Consider the following 27313-nt stretch of genomic DNA (forward strand, 5'->3'; position numbering starts at 1 on the left):
TCAGTTCCAAAGCTACTAACCGATGGGCTATCTATTTTGTAGATAGCCGTCCCTAATTTAGCAGTGACCTCAAGACTAGTCTCCAACTTTACATTGTAATAATGTTTCTACTTCAGGACGTGTCAATTGGCAGCTAGTCATTACCACCCACCGCCAACTCTTGGGCTACTTTTACCAACGAATAGTGGGATTGACCGTCACATTATACAGTCATCACCACCCCAACGGCTAGTGGGAAGGGCGAGGGCGAGCATGTTAAGCGCAACACGGGCGCGAACCCGCGACCCTCGGATTACGAGTCGCACAACTTACGCGCTCGGCCATGCCAGGCCCGGTCATATCAATATATGCTATCTGCTATTTCAGGTAGAATTCTACTGCGTGTCATAGTTTTCTCTACCACTTCCGGCAAAAGTCTACTGTGTATGATGATACACATTTTCGGTACCCCTTGATAATTATCAATTTATTGGTAGCGATAAACCAGCACGTAAAATAAAACACATGTTCACTGTATACCACAAGTTGCGAACGAATATTAGAGGTTATGTAAATTTCAGCGAATTTGAAGTCGTTGCACTAAACACTTTAATAACCTAAATATACCCATACAAGCATACAAAGCGACGGTTCTCAAACTTTAGTTACCCGAAAACCCCCTTAAATTTAAAATGTTGGTAGATTCAAGAGATTTGTTTGTTTAGAATTAAGCACAAAGCTACACAATTGGCTATCTGTGCTCTGCTCACCACGGGTATCGAAACCTAGATTTTAGCGGGGCAGACATGCCGCTGTGCTACCGGGGACAAGTTTAAAGGCCTCTGAAAAACATTTTAGTTTTTGAAAGATTTGGGCTCGTGCACACGAAAAACTGTATTCCAAAATTAAAAGTTTCATTTCATATCGGTTTCATTTTATGAAAAATATTTCTTACTTTATAAATATAATTTTTATAATTATTTATACAAAATTTCGAGCATGAATCGCAGGCCCTCTTGTGCACATTTTGAGAAACGCGGACATAAATCAGTATTTTAATATTTTTCGAGCTAAGGACATATCACAATATTAAAGCGTGTGAATGTGTGTGTGAATATACACAGAAACACGTATTCTGAACGTTCATTTAGTTCGTGTATATTTTAGAAAGTTTCCGTGTAACTTGAATTACATATATTTTACGATATTAATAATTCATTACATTACGTCATTAGTTATACTTCTCAACTGCCCTTGGCATATTTTCTCATTGTTCATTTGTGATGGTTTCTGTGCTGATGAACCTCATTCATCACAAAACTTGATTGTCTCTCTTCTGTTACTTCCTGGTTCGACTGTAATAACCTTAAAATTATGTGACACACTTCCACCTATATGTTATATTTTATACTCTTGATAATAGGAAAATCCACCTTTTGGAGCCTTTCAAACTAGAGTTCTATTGTTTTCTGTACGTTTTTCTCTCACACACAAAATAAAATATTTTAGAACTTTCATTATTGTTTATATGACTATGAAGACAACTATGTATCGCCCTTGTATGAACCTGATTATTCAAATATACTTTATTAAATTAAGCCTGTTATTGGAAAACAGTGAAAACTGTTTAGGTTTTATTTCAGTATCAAAAACACTTCTATTTTAAAACTCACATCTTACTTATTACTATTTGCCAAGTTTTAAATGCCTTTCCACAAAAAGTCTCGCTATTCATTTCTATCAAGCGTTACACTAATATTCAACAAATACAAAATAATTTTGCGTCACAAATATTTAATATTTTACCTAAACATATCAGTAATTATTCCTTCCACTTTTAAAGATTCTGCCACAAGTTATCCTTCCTTTACACTGAAGACCACTCTACAGCAGTACCTAGAAACCACAGAATAACAACGTATGTACCTCAAGCGTTGGAACAAAATACACATAATTTTAATGTTTCTAATATTTCTCGAATTTTCTTTCAATACTTGAAACTACAAACAATATTTCTAATAATGTTCTTGGGGCTTCTGTAATCACACTGTAATATAAAAAAAATTACATATTTAAAATAATTTTTACATATACGATGGAACAAAAAACTATTACTTTTGCAACTATACGTAAGAGAATTACTGTATACATTACTATAAAATAAGCATAATCGAAAGTCGTATTGCCTCGTTAATACAGTACTTCAAGTACCGAAATGTAGCTTTAAACGGATTTTATAACCTTCGTTTAGTACCCTAAATATGATTCTGCAGGTGGTATAAATAAATTTAGGTGGTAATATACATTAAATACAGTTCTTTGTAAATCAATCAAGTAAAATCAATTTTATGTAGCTCGTAATTTTTTGCGTGTTACCATTATTGTTTCATGAATACTCAACGCATGAGAAGGAACAGCCTACACACGGTGACGTACGACCAGCTTCAGAAATAAATCAATAGGCACACGTGTCAGGTGCGTAAAACATTCTGTTTCTCAATTTTATCTCACATGCAACAAGAAATCAGGAGACACGATTTACAAAATAAGTTTGGAATCATACGTGATGTTAGCTTATTTTTCTGAATACTTACATCTAAGAAAGTGATGGTTAAGTAACCGTAACGGTATTGGTTAAAATGTTTAAAGTGTATTTTTATTAATACGATTATTCTATAGTGTTAGCATTGTAACTGTATTTAAAACTAATACAAATCTCCAAAACTGACCCAATCTCGTGATACGTTAACTATATTTTTTGGGGTTACAGCCGTAAATACTGCTAACAGGAAGGTTACCTAACCAATGAATAAAGACATTATAATTAGTGTAAAACTTTGTTATAAGTCATTGTTCGCGTCTAGCAAGAAGGGTATATCAAACTAGTAGTATTACTGAATGTCAATCCATAATCAGAACGAGTAGTCATCAATGAAAGGTTAGAACGTATCTAAGGATTTGTTCATTTTATTAAGCAAAAAGATACACAATGGGTCATCTCTGTTGCACCAAAGACGGGTATCGAAATCTGGTTTGTAGTGTTATGAGCCTTCAGTACCGTTGAGCCAATGTTGTCCCAGTTTACAAATAAGTGTTATGTATTTGTTTATTTGTCAGCAAACTCCTCCCAGTTTTGGGCAAGGAGGACTAAACTTGGCAATGTGGACCCCTTACCTCTTATAAGGGGATCTCTTTTTTTTTTATTTAAATCACACTCAGAAGGTCACTCAGGTATTACATTGATTTAGGAACAAGGTTTTCAGTGCTGCCAAATCCAAACCTGACATCGGATTTTGTTTTCCTGATCTCCCTTCGATGTCCTGGGGGTGCTTTGTTTGGAACTGTATCTCAAGGAGGCTGGTATGGATATTAAAACTTTTATCACAATAAAGTAGAAAACAACGTTTCGACCTTCTTAGGTCATCTACAGGTTAACAAAGTGGGTTTCTCGTCATCACAAATTTGTTTGGAACTGTGTTCGTAACTCCATTTTAGAAGGGTCAAATTTGACTCAAGTACCATAGTACTAACCTTACTGACTTTTTTCTCGGGTAGAGATTATCTTTGGATATCTATAGGTATAATTGGGATAATGGAGCAGCTTTACCATTACACTAAGGCCTCTCTGAATCATTAAGGTGTTCTTAAACCTTGCAGTGGAAAGTATGTAGTTGTTACTAGTAGCATGTAACAGGCCACGAAATAAACGAATCTCTTTGATAGGTTGGGTATCCCATACTTCACACGTTTTCTTTAAATACTGAACCTAAATTTACAATTTAATACAAGATATGCCAAATGTTAAAAGATGATCTCAGAATGGAAACTAATGGAAACATTATTTTCATAACAAACTGACACTTAAAGCCCACGTACAGCTGACATTAATAAAACATTTCAAAAGCACAGAAACAGTTATGATATCTGTTATATTACATTGTAGTAAACTTGATGATTACCTAATAGTTTTTTAATGTAATATACGAACAGTACCCACTTAACAAAGGAATATGCAAGTTAGGATGACATGAACATATTTTGAGTTTGTTCATGGGAACTTGAATAGTTTGAGTTGTTTTTTGACAATATAACAAGCAAATAACGTCGTTGATAGTTTCTCGTGATAATATAAAATGCAAATAACGTATTAGATAGTTTCTCGATAGAAGATAACAAGCAAATAACGTATTAGATAGTTAGTTTCTCGTGACAATATAACAAGCAAATGACGTATAACGTATTAGATAGTTCCTGGTGACAATATATAATAAATAAATAACGTCTTGTGCGTTTCTTCGTAACAATATATTATAACCAGTAAATAATATTTTGGGTAGTTTGTCAAGAACAATCTATTTTTAAATTCTGGAATATGGAATAATAAGTAAATATATATTCATAGAATATTCCTTATATTTTCTAAATAATAAAATCATTGGTGAAATCATATCGGTGTAATTTTTCTACTTTAAAATAATTGTGTTGAATATACTGTTATAGAATTATCAAACTTACGTAACCCTGTAAGACTATTTTGTCAGAGTTTTCGGCATATATTGAGAGGTTTTAGTTCATTCTGACTACAACCACTTTAAAATATATCACAACAAAACTTACATCACTCTTAATCTATCAACAAAAAGTGGTTTTAATGGTAACATTAAAAATAATTTTTCTACTTACGAAACTGTAGAATTAACCTTACAAAAAATAGTTTTTAAACTAAACAGGTAAATCTAAAAACATCATTACGATTACTTGAAATTCGCCGTCACAATGAAAGTGAAGACTTCGAACGTTAAACAAACGCTATTTACTTTTGTAACCTAAGTAGAAACACGTGGACCTTCTTGTTTTATTAATCAGAACAGGATGGGTGAACATACAAATAAATACAAGTTGTCAGTTATATACTTAATTGCAGTCGTGCATGTATACAAACATGCAAAGCTACGCTTGCAATTTGTTGTTGTTTTACATCAATTTAGTCCATTGTTTTATTCGACTTACCGATACGTCGATTACAAGAACACAAAGATATGTAAGTGAACACGTACTGAAGGCAAAACCACTATAAACTCAGTTCCATACGTAAAAATAATGTTTAGTTCCACAATCAGAATAACTGTCACCCTTAATCCGATTGTAGATGTAAAACTCTATTTGTATTTATTCGTAATCTTGTTATAACCCACTTCCATCTAAAAACCCTTATTTTAAAATTTAGTGAGATTAAACATACAAGTACAGCGGTAATACACTGAATAGAACGGACCTGGGAAACCACGCGCAAGATTAACAATTTTATTGAGACAAGAATTTGCAAAGACTATTAAGTCATTTCTACTTTGAAGAGTTTATTTTAAAAATTACGGTAAAAATGTCCACGACGGAAACATTTTGTACTCTCCAAGCTCTTGAAAATGGTGAAATGAAAATGTTCACACACACATACAAATTAAACTGTTTTGTGATTACATTATTGTAATATACATTAGATTAAGAACTAAAGTACCTATCAGTCAGGTATCACAAAGATACCATATATCCTATAACCTGGAAGCTTTCGAAAGGTGGACTTATCACGAGTATTCCTAATATGTCCTTGAAAAAGAAATGTTCACCTTTCAAAAGCGCCTGAATTTTACGGTATTCGAGTTTCTCCCTGTTGGTTTTTTGGTTTTATAGACCGAGGAGGGTCAGGTTCTCTTGGGCCTCTTTATAGGGTATTGTATCTTTGTATTCAATTGTGTTGAACACAGGATTTTTGTAGCATCATGGATCAAATGGTAACAAGTGCCATCTAGGAGAGAATGATCGAAATACGAATTGATTTTAAGTAAAAATAACAACATATATTAACACAAAACATGACAAAAATACGATACGCTTTATGAAAATGATATTGTTACAGTATAATTGTCTGTTTATCTTTGGAAACATGACAAGTTGGTTATCTGTAAGTTGTTTTACTAAAACTGTTTTTATCTGTTAAACAGATTGTAAGTTGTCTTAACATTAAGTGGATCTTTTTAAAAAAATACGTGTTAACGCCGAAACTTAACCTAAAGTATAAGCAGTAATTTCCATTAATACTGTTATCTATACCTTACTCAGGCTGGCGTTGAGCAAACTATCAGTAAACGTTCGATATTAACGATACTTCGAGAAATTAGGGTTACTGATTTCTTAACGACAAATACTCACAAGCCCCATGGAAGCAACTTCACCCAATAGGCTCTATGAAAGATTTCATGGTCATTTCTAAATATAATGCAAGTAGTGTTTTCAATAAATACACTCATGTAGCAAACTTCTTCGTATGTTTCTATGATTTTCTTTTTACTTTTGCGCAAAGCTACTCGAGGGCTATCTGCGCTAGCTGTCCCTAATTTGGCAGTGTAAGACTAGAGGGAAGGCAGCTGGTCATCACCACCCACCGCCAACTCTTTAGCTACTTTTTACCAACGAATAGTGAAATTAATCGTCACATTATAACGCCCCCACAACTGAAAGGGCGAGCATGTTTGGTTCGATGAGGATTCGAACCAGTAACCCTCGGATTACGAGTCGAACGCCTTAACCACCTGGCCATGCCGGACCCACACCTAAAGTATAGGTGACGCTACGAATGAAACTGTAATATTATTTACAATATAAATATATACATAAAAGCACATGGTTTGGCACGTTGTGCATAATATCAAATAAGACAATAAAACTAAATCCTTACGGACAATGAAATTTTACTTCTTTTGTTTATCCGAGCTGCAAAAGAATCACAAACTGGTTATACATGTGAATCAACAAATGAAGAATTTTGCACGCAATCATTTCCTCCTCTCATTTTATTTTGAAATGGTTATAGGTTGAAGACACACAAAATCCACGCCCTCAACAGAAATACACACTCATAATTGGTACGCAACTTATTATTATTATTTTTATATATGAGTTACTTTTTAAAGATTTTAATCATGACTATTAAGGCCATACTTGAGAAAAACGTGGATAGGTTGGGGTTTCCTTCCGAAACAGCTTCGTAAAAAAATTGGCTTTTATGTTCGCATAGTAATTATAACTGAAAACACGTGAATATTATTACGAAATCATTCATCACGAGTAATTTTAAAAGTGAAATCATATGTAATATGCAAAAATAAACACTTTGTACATATTTACTTAAAACATTTTTTTAAAATCAGCAATCTAAATAATAGAATAAAAAATCGTGTGTTTTTGGTGTACCTGATATTAGTACGTTTCTCATAATGCTTCCACGATTTGTATTGGTAGGTTTGCTGTTAAGCACAAACAAAGAGATTGAATTATTTGTGTTTCATGTATCGAAACCCGAATTTTAGCGTTATAACAAGTCCTAGGACTTTCTGCTGAGTCACTGCGAGCATACTGATAGGTTATAAAAACATTAATTCGACAAACAAATATTGTTAAAAGGAAACAACGGAAGATGGAAAATGTTTATTTTGGAATAATGACTACGTTCCGGGGCCAAGGCTCTTCATCAGGTAGAATCTAAAATCGTTATAAAGGCTAAACGCATATATTAAAATAATATACCCATCATTTGTTTCTACATATTTAAAACAAGTAATAGTCGTAACATTTTAAAAGAGTGGAATATTTTATACCGTTTAACAGTCTTTTTACACTTTAAATTTGAGAAGCTATTATTTCAAAGTAGTCTCTTAATTATAATTTTTAAAATCATGAAGTACAACATATGAATGCAAGTAATATTAAATGTAACTCATCGATTCGTTTAGACACAACTCCTTAATTAAGCAGCAGGAATTAACATTAAACACGTGTCTGTTTGTGTTTGTTTGTTTGTTTTGAATTTCGCGCAAAGCTACTCGAGGGCTGTCTGCGCTGGCCGTCCCTAATTCAGCAGTGTAAGACTAGAGGGAAGGCAGCTAGTCATCACCACCCACCGCCAACTCTTGGGCTACTCTTTTTACCAACGAATAGTGGGATTGACTGTAACTTATAAAGCCCCCACGGCTGAAAGGGCGAGCATGTTTATGAACACGTATCTCAACACTTCAAATAAAAAAATTGTACGGCATTGTAAGATTGTCTCTTATTCAACTTCAGGCCATTTGTCGAGCAAACAGTCAAACGCATTATAGTGTATAATAGTTCTGTTATGGTTAATTATGAGGCCATGTGACGTCTTACGTAAATCCTAGTTATGTATCGAATAAAGTTAGGTATATCAAATAGTGGTTTCAGTGTGTTAGCAGGAACTAAATAAAGCGTACTTAAACACGACTTAATGTGATACTATTATGGGTCCAATGTATGTTAAAATGTTGAGTAAATTGCGAATGTATTTACCGTTTAAACTACAAACTTTATCCAAGTGGTGAAGGTTAAGCTGAACGTACAAATGATTAACTTTTGGTCTCCAAAATCTATAGTATTTTCATCGGTCGGAAAATAATGACGACAAACAAACTGTTTGTGTATGTGTGGTGTAAATTCTCGTCAAAAATCTTCGTAGCCGACAAGCAATAACGTCATAAATGTCACGTGTGTTTTGTGTGAAGGTTTCCCTGACGAAGAACAAAACTATAATTATAATTGAAACTTGCATTTTTTTTCTTCTTGTAACATATCTGCAACTTAGATTTATATAAATAGACAGAACTAATCTTGCTGTGGCTTCTAAAGAAACGATGGTAACGCGTTAAACCATTATATTTATCACATCGATAGATTAATCTATTTTAGAGCCACGTTCATGACAATATCATCAGTATTTTCAACTATTCAAAGACATAGTTTTAAATAATAATTAAATGAAATAAGACAAAATAATAGATACAATACGAGAACTCCACAAGTTATGTAGTTTCATAACGTTTCCAAGGTTTTGCAATCTTTTAGAATATATATAAAAAATATATTATTCACTCTAATAATTTTGTATTCACTTCTTCTAACAGAGATGTTATTACTGATATTAAATAAATATAGCATTTATTTTATATTATTTTTTTGAATTTTATGTTGTTGCTCTTATGGTTCAGTGTCATAAAAATAATTAAGAAACTGAAAATAACATGCGCACACACAAATCTGTAGTTAATTTTTTCCCCACCAGGTTCTAGATGCGTGAGGCAAACAGTAAAAACACACACAAGTAATCTTTCCCCCAACGGTACCTGAGCTACTTTTTCGCCCACGTGGTGTTTACTATGATTCTGCATCTCTCGTAAAAACCTTGATGTATTGGATGAATGGCTATTATCCTTCAACCTCGTAGCGCCCTCTGTCGTCACGTTACTTAATGACGGGGAATGAGCACGTTGCATGCGTGTTCTATAGCGTGACAAGTCCGAGTCCGATGATGCGTTAGGAAGGGATTTACCCATGCTGTTTGCAGTGCCTGTAATAAAACATAGCAAGCACTGAAACCTCCATACATTAATAATAAGCAAAACAAATACATTGTAACTGTCTTTGCAGGCAATAAGTGACGTCACAGAACAATTAATGCCAAAGCAACAATAATTCAAAATCACATTTGTACACTATGGTTAACAAACATTAAGTAGGACGCGCACTATTGATTCACTTAACTATATTACTTTGAATGAATTAGAACAGCGTAAAATATTGCCAAACAAAAAAAACAATATGAAAAATTAACAATGTTCTTACAGGATATATTTCGCACAAAATCAATCTAAAGAATAAAAAAAGACCCTAATTAAATCATTTGACGCCTACCGCTTTATTATCAAAATATGGCAAAATTACTGTGAAACGTACTTGAAAATAAAAACGAGTGCATTTTTGTTTTATATTCGAATGTAATATAAATATATAATGTGACCAACAGATGGCGCAATATATGCGTGATTCATACTATTTAATTTTAAGTTATCTTGATTTTAGTTAGGTTTTTTTTTTAGAAATCTTTTAACTGTGCGAAATAATATTAATAGTAGTGCTAAAGGAAATAATAATGTTCATGTTAGGCTAGTAAGGTTTTGAGAAATTCAATCTCTCATAATGATAATCGGTGAATGTTTCACAACTACGGACAAACGATGCACCTGCTCAGAAAACATGGAACGCTTCGACATTATGTATTTTTAATGAAGTTCTAACTTAAACAAAAGACAGATATTAAGATAATACTGTTATACCTGTAAAAGTAATGTTTTCAAAGCACCTGCCTCCAAAAATGTAATGGATAAATTACAATTTGAAAATTATCTCTTTGTTTCACCGAAATAGTTTAACTTTTTTTTTTTTATTTCAATGAGAGAATCCAGCTATTAATTATCTAGCATCAACTTCAACAGAAGCAGACTTTATTTAATGAAAAATGCGTACGGCTTATATACTTCAATTAGGCATAAAAGTTAGTGATTTCGAATAATAGCGATATTTATTATTACATAGATTAAAAAGAATTATAGATAAATACAAGGTAATACAAGGTAAGCGCCCTTGTATTTTTTAAACATAAAAGTTCATAACCTTTTCCAAAAGTTACTTCAGCGAGCATTTAAAACTTTCAAAAGTCACTGAAAACTAGTTGCTTACTTTTAAATTAATTATGTTCATTAAGCCTTTTATTGCCGATAGATCTTCAAGAGTTGTTGGGTTTTTTTTTAATTTCGCGCAAAACTACACGAGGGTTATCTGCGCTAGCCGTCTCTAATGTAACAATATAAGGAAGGCAGCTAGTCATCACCACTCACCGCCAACTCTTGGGCTACTCTTTTAACAACGAATAGTGAGGACTTACCATCACAGTATAACGCCCCCACAGCTAAAACAGCGAGCATGTGTGACGGGGATTTAAAACCGTGGCCCTCGGATTAGAAGTCGAACGCCTTAACCATCTGGCCATGTCGGGCCGTCAAGAATTGAATAAGATTTGTAATTTACAATGTGTTCTTTCATAGTAATCACTTGATAAATTTATATATTGGCACTCAACAAGATATTTCGTTAAATTAATATCAGCTCGCGCATGTTTAGTGCATATTTATGTTATGTACGAGTTGTATACATATTTTGTACCATCTCGCGGTATATATACGATTTTCGAACATTATATCAACTGATGGAAAAGTTAATGAACGTTGATCTCAACTCGAAGAACCTGAAAAAACACCTCAATTTGTGTTTATTAGAACTGCCAGTAATTTGTACAACGTTCACAACAAGAAGGGCTGCCAGTACTGTACTGTGTCATAGCACATTACCATTATGCGCTTTATATTGAGGCTTATCACACTTGTACACTCAATTGACACACTGTGTACGTGTGAATATAAAGGAAACTCTCCAATTCACTCGTGTATCAAATTTGTTTTTATAAATTTGTTTCTGTCTATTTTAACGATCTTATCCTAAATCTGGAAAAAAATAACAATGCTTTTCACTTGGACAATTTTGTTTTCAAATAGAAATATCAATCAAGACATCTGTTCTATTTTTGTTTGAACCAGCTAATATACAGACAGACAAGTTCATCGAATTTCATCTTTCAAAATGTGTTATATGGTTCACTTCTACATTAAGGCTGAAATTTTCACATTATTTCTCTGATTTTTTGTTGTTTTGTTTATATTTCGCACAAAGCTACACGAGGGCTATCTGCGCTAGCCGTCCCTAATTTAGCAGTGTAAGACTAGAGGGAAGGTAGCTAGTCATCACCACCCACCGCCAACTGTTGAGCTACTATTTTATCAACGAATAGTTAGATTGACTGTCATATTATAATGCTCTTACGGCTGAAAGGACGAGTGTGTTTGGTGTGACGGAGATTCGAACCCGCGACTCTCCGGGTCGAACGCTTTAACCCACCTGACCATGACGGGCCTATTTCTCTGAATGATTAGATTTTAACACTTGACTGTCCGCTGTCACTCTGTTCTACGACACGGCTGAATATTTATAATAAATATGTTTTACTTTTTACACTCATAGCTTTTGTTACATGTGTATTTATTCTTCTCTCAAGTTACCCTTTTTGTAATTTTCTTCTGTTTTTTTTGTAAGAAAAACATTAATATGTGTAATCATATTTACGCGTGTAAAATAATTAAATAGTATAAAAGCGGTCAACCATACATACATTAATAACTATCTACATATATAAAACATACTAAGTTTACGTTTCGTTATTCATATTGGACAAATCTTATCAAAGTAACGATACTATACCTCTGGGAATATCATTTCAAAGGTTGCAAAGTGGTTCTATTCTATATCTAGGCAAGGTTTTAAAAGGCTGTAAAGGTGGTGCTATTCTATATCGGGGCAAAGGTTGAAAAGTAGTTCTATCTCTGGGCAAACATTTCCAACGGCTTTAATGTGACATTATAGCTCTGAAAAAAATATTTTCAATGAATGCTATGAAGGTCTATTCTATATCTGAACAATTTATTTCCCAAAAGGCTTCAAATGCTGTTATTCAACCATTGGGCATATATTTTTGAAATGTTGAAATTTCCCTTTATTCTACCATAAAAGTTGCTAATAAAGCCAGTAACGTTTTGTTTTCAAAATGTTTAAGTATATTTTGACCCATGATCGGAATATCCCTTTACAACTTCACAGAAACAACTTGTAAGATAGGTTATGGAGTAATGTTAAGAATACAAGCAGTGGTAAGTAAAAACGGTTATTTACCTTGGCCAATGTCAATGGTGAGAGCTCTTCGGCGTTGAGGGTCAGTGTGAGGACCGGAACACTGGATCTGACCCACTAAACAACAAGACATGAAATACACATAACAACACAAACCAACAACAGATTCCAACTAACATACAATTGTCCTGTTCCTGCTTCTACTCTCGGATAACTTATCGTGTCTGTTTCCAACTAGGGATCCACATGTAAAAATAACGAACGTATATTTAGCTCCGAGATGTAACAGTAACGGACAGACTGTTAAAAAGTGAACACTATCTATAATACGCTAATCGTATTCAGTTTCATGTTTCTAACCATTGCATGGTTTGTTTTATTGTATGAAGTTGATATTAAACCGGATACGTCGATGTTGTGTATTCCTAAAAACGGCGCAAAATGGCGGGTCTTATATTAGAAAAACAATGTCGTACGTCTCAGTGTATGAAAAAACAACAGAAAAAGAAATCAAAAGCAACACTTTAGGGTAACTGTCACGTAAGAAGTATCGCACTAAGATATATTTATCACGTCTTTCAAACGCTGATAAAAATCTTAACATCATTATTCAATAGTTATATTTCTTGCTGTAGACGAGAATAACTCGTTACGTAACTCAGTGTGATGGTAAACATATCATAGTAGGTTATATACTTTTAATATTTTAAGGTTTAATATCGTCACTCGTCTAGATAGAACTCAGTTACAGTTGTGTTAATGAAGTAAAATATGTCTCTAAATACCCTGAGATGCAATAATAGGTGGTGTTTTTTTTTTTCATATTTAACAGCGCCACCGTGTGGGCATCAAGGGAATAAGTTCATATCAGGTGTTTTAGAATCCTTTCATACCGAAATAACAGAATTAACATTTTCTTATGTTTGTTTTTATTGTGTTTCTTCCTTTCATTGTGACACTAGTCTTCACCAAAATATTGTGTAGTAATGTCATTTTGTCAAGTCGTTTTGAATTTGTACACACTTCCTGTTTGTCTGTCCGGGAGCAGTCGCAGGAACAATTTGTCAAGATGCGTTTTTAATACACACTATCTAAGTAAAACACAATGAAATACACAATGTTATTCATATCTTCACAACACTTAACACAGAATCAACACATAGAACTGCCCTCTTCTTGCAGGATGCTAGAAGCTTAATATAGCTCTTCATTATGAGTTTTCTAATTAATACTCGTTACATGAAAATAATAAACTTATTACATATATTCAAATTGAGCACAAATTTATCGGCTATGTATATTTCATTGGAGATTACTAAAAAACGGTTTCCTGAAGTAACAAAATAACAAAAACAACACCAATAACACAAGAGCATCAGCAAGAATGTGCAAAACAAGGAGATGGGTGTAACGTGCTGATTCGGTACATTGCACAAAAACAGCAGTCATAATATGACCACACAAAAACGAGTGTTAATCAGTTAATTACAACAGCTAAATTTATAACAAGAAACAAAACAGTTTCAGTATTCATGCCACTAATTCATCAAATAACCATTCAAATTATTTAGCAATTCTCTCTTACCTTTCAAGCTATACACGGGTCTTTAAGAATAGGTTTTCCTGGGAGAAGGAAAACAGAAAAAAACAAAAACAAAAGTGCAGTTGCCAAAATTAGCAAATTAAAATGTATTGCAAGCTACATAACTTATGAATAAAATAACATATTCTAAATGTTCCCGCTCTTTCAAATTACTTCACTAGGCAAACAGAAAATGTGACCTTGAGATGGACTTTAGATAAATTACGTTGATTGGTTCGTTATTTTAGATAAATTACGTTGATTGGTTCGTTACTTTAGATAAATTACGTTATTTGGTTCGTTACTGCAATGGAATTGAAAATGATTTACACTTCAATTGCTCGTAGATTTTACGATTTTTCTCGAGGAATATAAAGGGTATGTCCACCTCACTCTTGTTAATAATGGTGTTGTGGTCAAATAAAGATTCCTCTTAAGTGTTCATACTACAGACTTGATTTAAGAGACAGAGGCAGTTTCTTTCAATGGACGGTTCCATAAGTGCAGGACTTAGGTAATTTATTTGTTTAAGAGTAACTTTCCATTACTATACGTAAGCTAAGAAATGTTTCTTTATGTACAACTCGAGGCGATTCTGAAAAAGGAAAAATATATATTCATCCTTACAACGATTCAAAACGGATCTTTGATAGGCACAGTTCCATTCAAGAATGAGAATATACTCTAGGAAAGATTATTTACAGCGAAGAGATTAAAAAAAAAGTACATGCACCATATAAATACAGCTATGTTTTTAAAAATAGGTTTGACCAAAAGTTTAGCTGATCATAGTTGCATTGGTAGTAACCACCATTGCAGCTTACCTTTTAAGTCATTTACTGGTATCCTTTTTACATGAAAACCTTGGTCTGCGGTTCAATCTAGAACCAATATTGTAGGATTAAGATATTGGCTTTTTAACAAGGTTACACGAATCACGTTTCAAAAACTTGAAATCTAAGCGCCTTCAACAACAGAGGTAATAGATTGCTAGATCTAACCTCTTCAAGTATTCGTGGTTAAATAGAGAGAGAGAGAGTACCAAGTAGATTTTAACTCGTTTATTGAATGTTAAAGATAGCTGGTGATAAAAAATAACTCACAAAAAGGTTTCTACACAGATCGTATCTCAATAAAATTTGTATTTCAAGTTTTTCTCACAAAATTCTGGTTAAAACTTATTGAGGAGACACATGAAAATGTTAATAACAAACTCTTGTTGCACTCTAAATCAGCGCTCCCAGTGGCACGTCTGCGGATTTACACAGCTGGAAACTAGATTTCGAGTAGTTGGCCCTTTGTGCTTAACTCACAAATAACAGAATTCTATGTTAAACCCGTCTTATAATTTTCTTGCGAAAAGAAAATTAAATATTTGTGTTAAGTGATAACATTATCTACTTTCATACTTTCTTATAATCCATTACAACAATGGATTTTTACAATTCATAATATAAGAGCATTGAAATGTTTTATAACATCTGTACCATTAAGTGTGGCTATTTATCGCTACTTTGCACAAAAACAACAAAGCCATAAACCACTTTCAGGAGTGAAGAACAAAATGTATATTTACTTCTTGAGACAAAAGTTAAAACGTAAAGAATAAAGAATACATTTTAAAAACATTTACTGGTTACATACTTTTCAAAAACAATTACTTGTTACGTATTTTTCAAAAACAATTACTTGTTACGTATTTTTCAAAAACAATTACTTGTTACGTATTTTTTAAAAACAATTACTTGTTACCTATTTTTTAAAAGAAATTTTATCAAAGAAATATTAATTTTTTGTAGAGGATTTACGTCCATATAGTACTGTTTTTGAACAATAAAAACATTCACAATGGAATCAAATACCACATTGTATATCCAACCGTCTTAGGGAATACACGTATTTTCAAGTTCGTCGAAATAATGAGTTTAACCTATTGATATTTAAACCGCACGGTTGAACTACATTTACAGCATAGAACACTTCGTTAAGTAACGTGGAATAAATTCAGAAAAAAATAGCTAGTTCTCTGTTAACACATACTTTTATTTTTTCCTAACAGTAGACTGATAACAAAAATCATAATGTATTTATAAATACAAATAAAAGCAAAGTTAAATTAATCATTAAGGCATAAGTTTATATTAGGCACTAGAGTGAAGACACTATTTAAATCCCATGGATTTATAACTTAGATCTCATAATTGGGTTTGCTTTTGTTTTAAATTTCGCGTAAAGCTACACGAGGGCAATCTGCGCTAGCCGTCCCTAATTTAGCAGTGTAAGACAAGAGGGAAGGTAGCTAGTCATCACCACCCACTACTAACTCTTGAGCTAATGATTTTACCAACAAATAGTGGGATTAACTATCACATTATAACGCCTCCATGGCCGAAAGGGCGAGCATGTTTGGTGCGATGGGGATTCGAACCCGCGACCCTCAAATTACGAGTCAAGTGCCTTAACCACCTGGCTGTGCAGGAGCCTCTAAATCTCATAATAAGCCAAGTGTGTTATTATAATAAATTTATTTTACAATTATACCTATCAGACTGATAAAATTATTAGGTATTTATATATTTATAATTGAGATCTGATAACAGTTTATTTGTTTGTTGCTAAGCGCAAAGTCATCATCATATCGATAGAATTAAAAAAAATAATTATTATAAACCTATTTATGTATAACTCATGATTGTTTGTATATAGAATGTGTACGAGGGCTGTTCACAAAATACGCGGACTGTTTGAATTGCGCGGCTCCGGTTGGTTCCAGGGGAATCCGCTTGGTGTCGCTAGGTTCGCACAGATCAGCTGATTACGATGCCATTTCCCGATTGCAGATATCTTCATTTGTGTATTAGCTACGCGGTTTTAAGTGAAGTGCGATTTTTTCGTTTGGCAGATTTCAGAATGAATGACCTGAAGGAGCAACGACTTGCTGTGAAATTTTGTGTTAAACTTGGAAAATCTGCGACTGAAACTTTTGATATGCTTAACACGGCTTACGGTGATGTTGCTATGAAGCGTACGGCATGTTTCAAGTGGTATGAACGTTTTAAGGATGGTTGACAGTCCATTGAAGATGATGAGCGTCCTGGACGTCCTTCCACGTCAACTGACGACCCACACGTCGACAAAATCAACACCCTGGTGCGGGCAAATCGACGTCTGACTGTCAGAGAGCTTGCTGAAGAGTGTGGGATATCAGTTGGATCTTGTTACGAGATTTTGACCGAAAAATTGAAGATGCACCGCGTTGCTGCGAAATTTGTGTCTCAGAACTCGTGAGTTTTTGGCCAAACACTCGATCACTGTTCTTCCCCACCTCCCCTACTCACCTGACCTTGCTCCTTGCGATTTTTTCTTGTTCCCCAAACTCAAAAGACCCTTGAAAGGAAGAAGATTTGAGACGATTCCCGAGATTAAGGCAAATGCGACGAAGGAGCTGGAGGACATTACAAAAGAAGCGTACCAGGAATGTTTCAACAATTAGAAACACCGTTGGGATTAGTGTGTGCGTTGGGGAGGAGAGTACTTTGAAGGGGTCCCAGACCTGTAACTTTTAAATAAAGTACATTTTGTTTTATGACGTCAGTCCGCGTATTTTTTGAACAGACCTCGTATATACACGCTAAATATGAACATGTATTTATTAGTAATTAATATGTAAGACGAGTAAGCAGTCGCCTTTGTTTATTTTTCTTGGTAATAATAAATGATTCATATAAACTGTGATTTAATATTTTGTTTGTTTTTAATTTCGCGCAAAGCTACACGAGGGCTATCTGCGCCAGCCGTCCCTAATTTAGCAGTGTATAAGACTAGAGGGAAGCCAGCTAGTTATCACCACCCACCGCCAACTCTTGGGTTACTCTTTTACTAACGAGTAGTGGGATTGACCTTCACAGAGTAACGTCCCCACGGCTGAAAGAGCGAGCATGTTTCGTGCGACGGGAACCGATTGTGATTGGAATTTAGTTTACATAATGTTAACATATTTGACTTTATTCACGTTTACATTGGTTGAACGAACAGTTACAATAATTTAGCTTTGTGGATATAAAACATCATGCTTCAATGATGTTTAGGATCAGTTCGATTAAATAAATCATTTATCATTCAGTTTGTTCATCTGAACAATGGATCCTTTCGAACATTTTCAACTGAAATTCTCCAAAAAATTCTATTCCACGTTATTTGATTATAAAATAGTTTCACAACAACAAAACTACAAGAAAGATTCAAGTAATCGAAGGTTTTTCGTACTAATCATAGAGTTATCCGTTTGAAAAATAGTAGTTCGAGTGGAAGGACAATGACTCAAAAATTACATTAGCGCCATATGTATAATATGGTGTAAAAATACGAGGTAGAGAGATATATTATTTAGTCCCTGGGTCTTGGTTGGAATGTTCTGTGAATAAGTATCTTGACGTCATACAAGTAAATAAGATAAGATGAACTCACAATGCAGCAATGTGGTGTACACACTGTAATTCTGAAATACATTGATAAATCTTACGTTTTCTGAACTGCTCCAGACAAACTATTCATTTGTTTTATCAGAAAGCTAATGAAAATTTCATGAGAAAATCATAACTCCGTGAACTGAAACTGACACTAAGATTACTTTCAATAGAGTAAGTCAGGTTCAAACAATTTCACAAGACGTGAAAAAAACACGTTTTAATACAACTTGATTATTTTATCAACAGAATATTGATGTAAAACTTTCTCTGTTTCAGACTCATCGACAAATATCAATTCAAAACAACAGTGACTGAAAGCCAATCACTTTAAAATAAACAGAAACAGTTTCGTATGTTTGCATTCTTTCTAGTGTCTTCTCGACTTTTAAAAACTTTTGAAAAAGTTGATGTCCTATTCTAATTTGTTTCTGCCTTTGCGTAGAAATAGTTATTCTATTAAAGATACCAGTTTTTTAAATTATTTTTGGTATATACTTTTTGTTCAAAATAAAATGGGTCTCTTGTGTGGTGAAAAATTGTGTAATACATCACGCAATAACAACCACCAAATGTTGTGTAAGGAACTTCATATTTCTAAAACTTGAGTTCGTGAAATCTACAAAATAAGTATTATATAACTTAAATAATATGGTAAAGTTAGAAAACTGAAATACGATTTAGCTACAAATGTATGACGATTTGATGTTAATATACAACATCATAACTCATTACTGTGTTTATTACATTTACTCATTTTGGCTATTTCAGGTTTGTCATATGTCAATATATTAATATTACAAAACAAATGTGTTTTTACGTGGACAAGAAAGCATTACGTTTTTTTAATATTTTCGGGTTTTCTCGATAAACGTCATTAAAAATAGAGATAACATTTAGTAAACAAAAATCGTCCGCGGCTTAAATGAAAGTATTTAGGTATTTACCTACCTGTAGTAAATGGTGAAGCTTTTAATGCAATATGCATCTGCTGGACAGCTTCTAATGACGTCAGTGGGGCCACTGTGTCCGTCTTTGTCTGCAAAAGAGCCTCAGGATCACGTTTTAAGGGTAAACCACCAACTCGATCACCTATCTCCAAACTCCTCGCTCTCTCCATAATAGTTGGAGAAACTTTGGATTGTTCAATGCCGGAACGGGGTGAGAATACTTCCATGGCTACTGCTTCCCTTTCAGGACTTTCTGAAATGGATTGTTCACTGTGCTCTCCCTTTTTAAAACCTGGTAGCCTCAACTTCAGCGATTTTGAAATTGCTAATAAGACATGAATATGCAAACTGTTTCAATATTATACACGTTTGTGAAGAAACCATTACGACAGACACATAATAAATGACATTTTTACTACATATAATCATTGTGTTACCCGTTTTTCATAATCACTTGAAGCAATTATTTTTATGACAATAAGTTTTAACGTTAGCATTTTTTCTGTTTTGGAAACAAAAATGTTTGTTATAAATGTTTTTCTTCATTTAAATTGAAATCTCTATTTTCTAACGTTAATAAATACTTCGATTTTAAAATATATTTAATTCAACCTTACACTAGTTAGAACAAATTAAGTCAACTCTGCAATTAATTTATTTTAAATAAAGTACGAAAAAAAATATTAGGCGATTTTTTTTCAGAGTACAATTTTGATTATTTCATTTTTAAACGTCAGCATAATATCCCGAATTGGAACTAAACTTGATTCGTTATTTGTTGTAAGAAAACTTATAAATTTTGTGTTGAAGTATATTACAAAGTAAAGTAAAATTGTGCATGTCAGCAAATTTTCAGATATAAATGAGAGAAAGAACACGTTATAATGTCATAAGGAAACACCAACACTTTGTATAAATCTGTAATTTTTTATACGATCAAGTGTGGTTTATTAGCCTGAGTGGCTTATTTTTTAATACAAGATTTGTTACTGAAAACATGTAGATGTGCTGAAAACTCAGAAACACAGTTATATGATTATTCATTGCATACTTCTTAAACCCATGGTAACCCATTTCGTACGCTTCATTCTTGTTGGATATTTGTATGGTTACTCGTACCCTAAGCTACATGGTTGTTAGACATTTCAATGGTTATTCCTATCCCAAGCTTCATACTTGTTGGAGAGTTCTATGGCTACTAATTTCTTAAGTTTCGTGCTTGTTGGGCAATTACATGGCTACTCATTTCTTAAGTTTCGTGCTTGTTGGGCAATTACATGGCTACTCATTTCTTAAGCTTCATGTTTATTAGACAGTTACATAACTACTCAATTCTTAAGTTTCATGCTTGTTGGACAGTTACACAACTACTCATTTCTTAAATTTCGTGCTTGTTGGACAGTTACATGACTACTCATTTCTTAAGTTTCGTGCTTGTTGGGCAGTTATACGACTAATTTATTACGTTTCATGCTTGTCGTTATATTGTTATTTTTTCTTAAACTTCGCACTTGGTTGAGTTTGCACATTCTTTTCAATGAATAAGTGCACATGGGGTATGAAAATTACAGAAATAATTATATCTAACGTATAAATGGAATTATTAAACTTGATGTGTGCAGTCGACTACAAAGGAGAAGATAACAGCAAAATATAAATATTTTAGCCTTTCCATAATATGGTCGACAGATTGACAGTATTTAAAATCTTAAATTGCTAGCTACAATTCTATTTTTTTCCCAGCAGCAAGTTCGAACGTTCCATTTTTTATAAAGTAGGTGTTATAGTTGTAAACATAAACAGTGTATATTAATTTAAGCCTTGTTATAAATTTGTCATCTTCTATTAACTGTACAAAACGACGATTAAGTTAATAGTTGTTGGTCATAACATGGGCTTATTAAAATGACCTAAGAATAACCTGTCAAGATCAACCTGAAGAGTTTATCCATCTTTCAGTTTTAACCCTTAGCGCTATCTCTCACTATCACCAAACTGTTGCACTGCTGGCCGAGTAGAGATAAAAGATGAGATCTGTGGAATTCAGGACCCGTTTCTGGATCTTATTTCAATGTTTTACTTCCTTATGCCACCTTTCCACGTACACATTTCATGGTTACGTTCATGTCAATGAACTGGTTTCAAACCATATGCAGTATAGCTTCTTATAATTAACATTATTGCATACAAATACCTGTCTAGATTCAGCCTCTGGATGGATATCTGCGTCTGAAGCAAGTGCGAAAAAGTCCAAGAAACGAATACGGAGGGTTTTATTTCACGAGCCCATTATTTACGAGATCTATAGAAGTCCATCGTATTGTAATACAACATACTCAACTTATAAATTGTTTAACTTTACACGATAAAGTCTTTAGAAGTTGATGATGGTGAAAAAAAAAGTGCAAAAAAAATTCGAAACGTGAATAAGGAACGAATTTCAGCACGTGCTATTTAAGACCGTAACATTACAAACAAACAAAAATTAAAGTTTTCACTAATACAGATTCCCATAAATTGCTACGCTAGTCACTTAATATGCTACCCGATTAAGTTTAACATTTTTAGTTGACATTTGTAACCTGGTGCAGCCTACCCTTAATTTTAACTTCTTTAACTAAAAAAAAAATTTTTTTTGAGATGTCTGATTTTTCTCTCAACTCAAAAACTTTATTTGGAATTAAGCACAAAGCTGCACAATGAGGTATCCTGCTCTGCCAATCATGGGTATCGAAATCCGGTTTATAGCGGTGCGAGTCCATTGACATGCCGCTGCGTCACTAGATGGCAAAACCTTAAATAAAATTATGATGTTATTATTTCTTCCCTATCCTTTAACACATAATATTCTAGCGTTAATTACTTAATGCACGTAACTTCCTGACCTGAAGTTACTGTCTCATAGACGCTTATTTACAGTTAGAGCTGCAAGTTAAGATATTTTACCACTAGCAGCAGCCATATAATGTTTAATCTTATTACACGTTTTAAAAATGCTGCTTTAGTTTCTTATTCATTAGTCAGGAAAATGTTTAAACACGTGACGTTTGGAAACCTTGTTTGCTTGTCTTTCATAGTTAAGTGCAAGGCCACACAATTAGATATCTCTTCTGTGCCCATCGGAGGTATCAAAATACGGTTTTTAGCGTTATGAGTCTTTAAAATTACCCTTGGGCCACTAGAAGGTCACAACGTTTAGAAATGCTAACTGAAACTTGAACTTCGTTACTTGCTCTCTGATAACATTTCACTTTACCAGATCAGTCATCTCACACATTGCTAAAATATCATCTAAAACATTTATTTTATTATTTGATAATGTGACTATTATTTGATGAAAGCATTTTTAAGTGTATAATACATGCATTTCAAGGTGTACTTTTTGGATATTTCTTAGAATTAGGTCCGGCATGGCCAGGTGGGTTAAGGCGTTCGAGTCGGTAATCCGAGGGTCAAGAGTTCGAACCCCATCACACCACATATGCTCGTCCTCTTAGCCGTGGAGGAGTTATAATGCTTCGGGCAATCCCACTATTCGTTGGTAAAAGAGACGCCCAAGAGTTGGCGGTGGGTGGTGATGAATAGCTGCCTTCCCTCTAGTCTTACACTGCTAAATTACGGACGGTTAGCACAGATAACCCTGGTATAGCTTTGCGCGAAATTCAAAACAAATCAAACCTATTAATTTGATCCTAGAAATGTTTTTATTTTCTAAATTAAACAGTGAAATATTACATTATGGGGTATAACATTATTCTTTCCATGAAAACCTACTAGTCCCTGTGTGCCAATCATTTCAACAGTTTTTTTTTCGTACCAACTCGCAACAAGCAAGATGCGGAATCAGGTGAGTGATTGTCTTCGTAGTTGTTGACAAGTTTCGTGACAAGTTTGTTTGTTTGTTTTGAATTTCACGCAAAACTACACGAGGGCTAACTGCGCTAGCCGTCCGTAACTTAGCAGTGTAAGACTAGAGGGTAGGCAGCTAATCATCACCGCCTACTTCCAACTCTTGGGCTACTCTTTTACTAAAGAATTGTGGGATTGACCGTCACATAATACCACCCCCACAGCTGAAAGGGGAGCATGTTTGGTGTGACGTGGATTCGAACCCGCGATCTTCAAATTACGAGTCGAGTGCCTTAACCACCTGATCATGCCAGGCCATTCCTGACAAAGCAGCCACTTCTGGGAAATAACGAGAAGGCAAGGGCTTCAGCACACTCAACCACGTCACTGCCACGAGCTTCCACTATTTAATCGTTGTTATATCTGACAAACTCAGACTTGCGTTTTATACCCAGAGGCATTAGAACTGAATGCAGGGCTTGAACTAATCAATTAAATCACTAATTTGTATTTACATTTATTGGCCTATTTGCCGTGAAGTAAGGTGTAAGGAACTTCCATTGGAGTTGAAAGGATTGAGAAGACAATCGACTTTTGGTCAATATCCAAGACTTTAGAGGAAGCTAGCGCTCTAAATCTTTAACAAATTATTGGAGTTAGGGGCAATCTTTCCTGTTCGGCCAGTATGGAGATTACAAAACTTTGTGATTATAAAACACGAGTTTGGAAAAGGAATATAATACACAGAAGTCAAGGAAGGAAAGAAATGTCAGGAGATGTGAGAGAGGTCGAATAAAACGAAAGAGGCGAAGGAAGTTGCATGCTGTCATTAATAAACAAAACCTAGTTTTAATTCTGTGTATCAGGTCACCTTATAATGTCCGAAAATTTAATACAGAAGATGCATCATCATTTCTGTCTTTGTAAATGGTTTTAATGACTAAACTATATAGCAAGACGTGTATAAAAATGTTTAGACAAATAAAATAAACTAACCCAATAACACTTTTTCAGATCATTATTCAAATAAACTCTTACGAAGATGGATGTGTCTGAGGAGCACATTACGCATATAATACATCATGAGTTTAAAAAAAGGCAGCAGAAACTACACAAAACATTCAAGGTTTTTATGGTGTGGAGCCTCTCAATGAAAGTAAATGTCGAAGGTGGTTTCAGAAGTTCAGATCAGATGACTACAGCTTAAGTGATGCGCCACGTTCAGGTCATCCTGTTAAGTTTAATGATGACTTGCTGCTGGCTGTACTTGATAAATATTGTGCTGCAACAGTTGAAGAACTAGCACAGAAGCTTAATTCAACCCATTCAACAGTTCACCGTCATCTGCAACAGCTTGGAAAGGCGTCAAAACTTGGAAAATGGGTCCTCCAGGATTTGACAGAAGCCAACCTTAGAGCAAGAGTGGACATTTGCACTTCTCTGTACTCTCGTGAACGTAATTAACCTTTATAAACAGGTTATTAACTGAAGATGAAAAATTTATATATTATAAAAACGTTAAGCGCCGCAGACAATGGCTCAGTGCAGGTAAACTGGCTAAAGCACATCCCAAAATGGACCTTCACCCTAGGAAAGTTTTGATAAACGTTTGGTGGGATATTGTTGATGTAATCTACTTTGACTTGCTGCCACTCAATGTAACTATTACAACAGACATCTATTACCAACAGTTAGAGCGCTTGAATGTTGTACTGAAAGAAAAGAGGCCTGCTTTGATCAATCGTAAAGGTGTTGTGTTAGAGGATAATGCACAGCCCTATACAGCAAGGATCACATCTGCAAAGACTGAAGAGCTAAACTGGGAAAACATTACCACATCCTCCTTATTCTCCATATCTTGCCCCATCTGATTACCATCTATTCCGAAGTTTGCAGAACTATATTGATGGAAAAGAGCTTGGAACACATGAAGATGTAAAACTACCCTCTACATTTTTGTCCTCCAAACCCCAAGAAGTTTATAGAAATGACATTCAGAAGCTTGTGAATCGTTGGCAGCAAGTGATTAATAATAATGGAACATACATTATTGATTAAATAACATTAAAACGTTTGAAATATTTTCTATTTTCCTGAACCTAAAATCGGACATTACTTAAGGGATGACCTGATTCTTTTAGTTATATTAATAAACAAGAATTAGCCAAGTTTGCAATGGTATGAGTCAATTCTTGGCAGAAATAGGTACAAACTACACAAAGCTGATGACCATAACAAGAAAAGAAAGGAAAGGAAATGCAAATGTATCACGACAGTGAAAATGATTGTAACACTCTTTCATATTATCTCTATGGTATACATCTACCAGAAAGATTTATTAAAATTAATACATAATCTCCCACCAGGTTGCTCTGCAGTAAGTTTGATATACCATAACATTAATTCCGATGCTTAACCCTAAGTGGAACACCTTTGGTTGTACATTTGTGAGCTTAACAACAAATATAAATATTTGACTCTATTCTGTAATTTACTCGGTAAATTTATCTTTTGTAATCAAAACGTTCAACTCACATCTTCTTGAAGCTTCAGTAACCTTATAATCATAAGCTTTTGTAATGTGAAATGTTTTTATATAAACGCCTGCAATATCGACCAAATATTTTAAAACGTGAATTCCTGTCACACGTAGCAACCTTTAAGCAAATATTTTTACTTCAGTATTTTTTGCAAAAGCTCATAAAGTTACGCATATCCGTTCCTAATTTTGAACTACGAGATTGGAGGGAAGATAGCTAGTGAAAATCACCCATCGCCAACTCTTATACTACTATTTTGTGATAGAGAAGTGCGATTTGTTACTCTTATAGTTCTCAAACAGGTCCAACATAGATAACACTGATTTTCAGCAACGGACCACTAACCACGAATCCTAAGAATAAAAATACGAGCATGCTAAGAACTGGATCATGCCTGGCCGATAAACAAATGTTTGAAGATAAACATCTTCCCTTTTATATTCAGGTTGCAGTGTTTCAAAATTACCTCGTGAAAGACAAAATGTGAAGTTAAAATTTGATTTTAATACATCTCGAGTTTTCAGCCAATTAACAGAAATGATAAAAATCAGTGCAGTCAAACATGATATATTATTTTTACTTATTAGGTTTAGCTGTATATTTTAGAATGTAACATCACGTCTGCAAAATATCATCCATACCGTCCATTTTTCTTTTCTGTTGAAACTGTATCTTACAGGGAGTTAAAATATTTATTTTCACACATACGTATTCATACAAACCTTCTAGTTTTTTTTAAAAGTTAGACGATACTTTTTTCATATATACTGCCCGTTTCACTTGATATTCTGCTGCAGTTTTAGGAAATCAAAAATTGAAACGTGTCATCTGTTTCAAACGTCGTTAAACCTGGGGTATATGCTATCTGATAAAAGTACATTACGTATTATATTCCGAGTTTTTCATCTCCAAAGTGTGTGCTTTTTCTAAATATCAAAAAAATTCAGTTCGTAACAAGAGGAAATGAAACTCATTTCCAGGTTAATATTTTATATAGATGATTTTACAGTTGCGATATCCCATCCATAATAATTCATATAGAAATTCTGTAGATATTTGTACTGCGTTAGTTATTTCTCCCAAGAATATAAATACAGGTATCCCATGCTTAAATAGGGGGTATTTAAGCATTATTGGTTAAAAAAAGGCTAATCCTGTAAGATTTTGGAACTGGTGCACAATACATATTTGTTTCATTTTCCCTCTTTGTTCCAAGATTTTAACTTGATTAACAATCTAGCTATCGCGTCACATTTACAAAGTAAATCTCCACTTTTTATCCCTATAAGTTATGCTACATATATA

At 33.9% G+C, this 27313-nt stretch overlaps 1 protein-coding gene across 1 annotated transcript in view; it reads right to left on the reverse strand.

Moving 5' to 3' along the window:
- LOC143247917 (voltage-gated inwardly rectifying potassium channel KCNH6-like) overlaps positions 1 to 27313 on the reverse strand; it is a 238310-nt gene that overhangs the window by 95533 nt on the left and 115464 nt on the right. Inside the window, exons 5-7 of the mRNA XM_076496465.1 lie at positions 19621 to 19944; positions 12664 to 12738; positions 9171 to 9394 (exon numbers count right to left, since the gene is read on the reverse strand). Coding sequence (XP_076352580.1) covers positions 9171 to 9394; positions 12664 to 12738; positions 19621 to 19944 — 623 coding nt within the window. The remainder of the gene's footprint in view (positions 1 to 9170; positions 9395 to 12663; positions 12739 to 19620; positions 19945 to 27313) is intronic.

The sequence above is a fragment of the Tachypleus tridentatus genome, chromosome 3 (genome assembly GCF_004210375.1).
Source record: "Tachypleus tridentatus isolate NWPU-2018 chromosome 3, ASM421037v1, whole genome shotgun sequence".
Taxonomy (NCBI): Eukaryota; Metazoa; Arthropoda; class Merostomata; order Xiphosura; family Limulidae; genus Tachypleus; species Tachypleus tridentatus.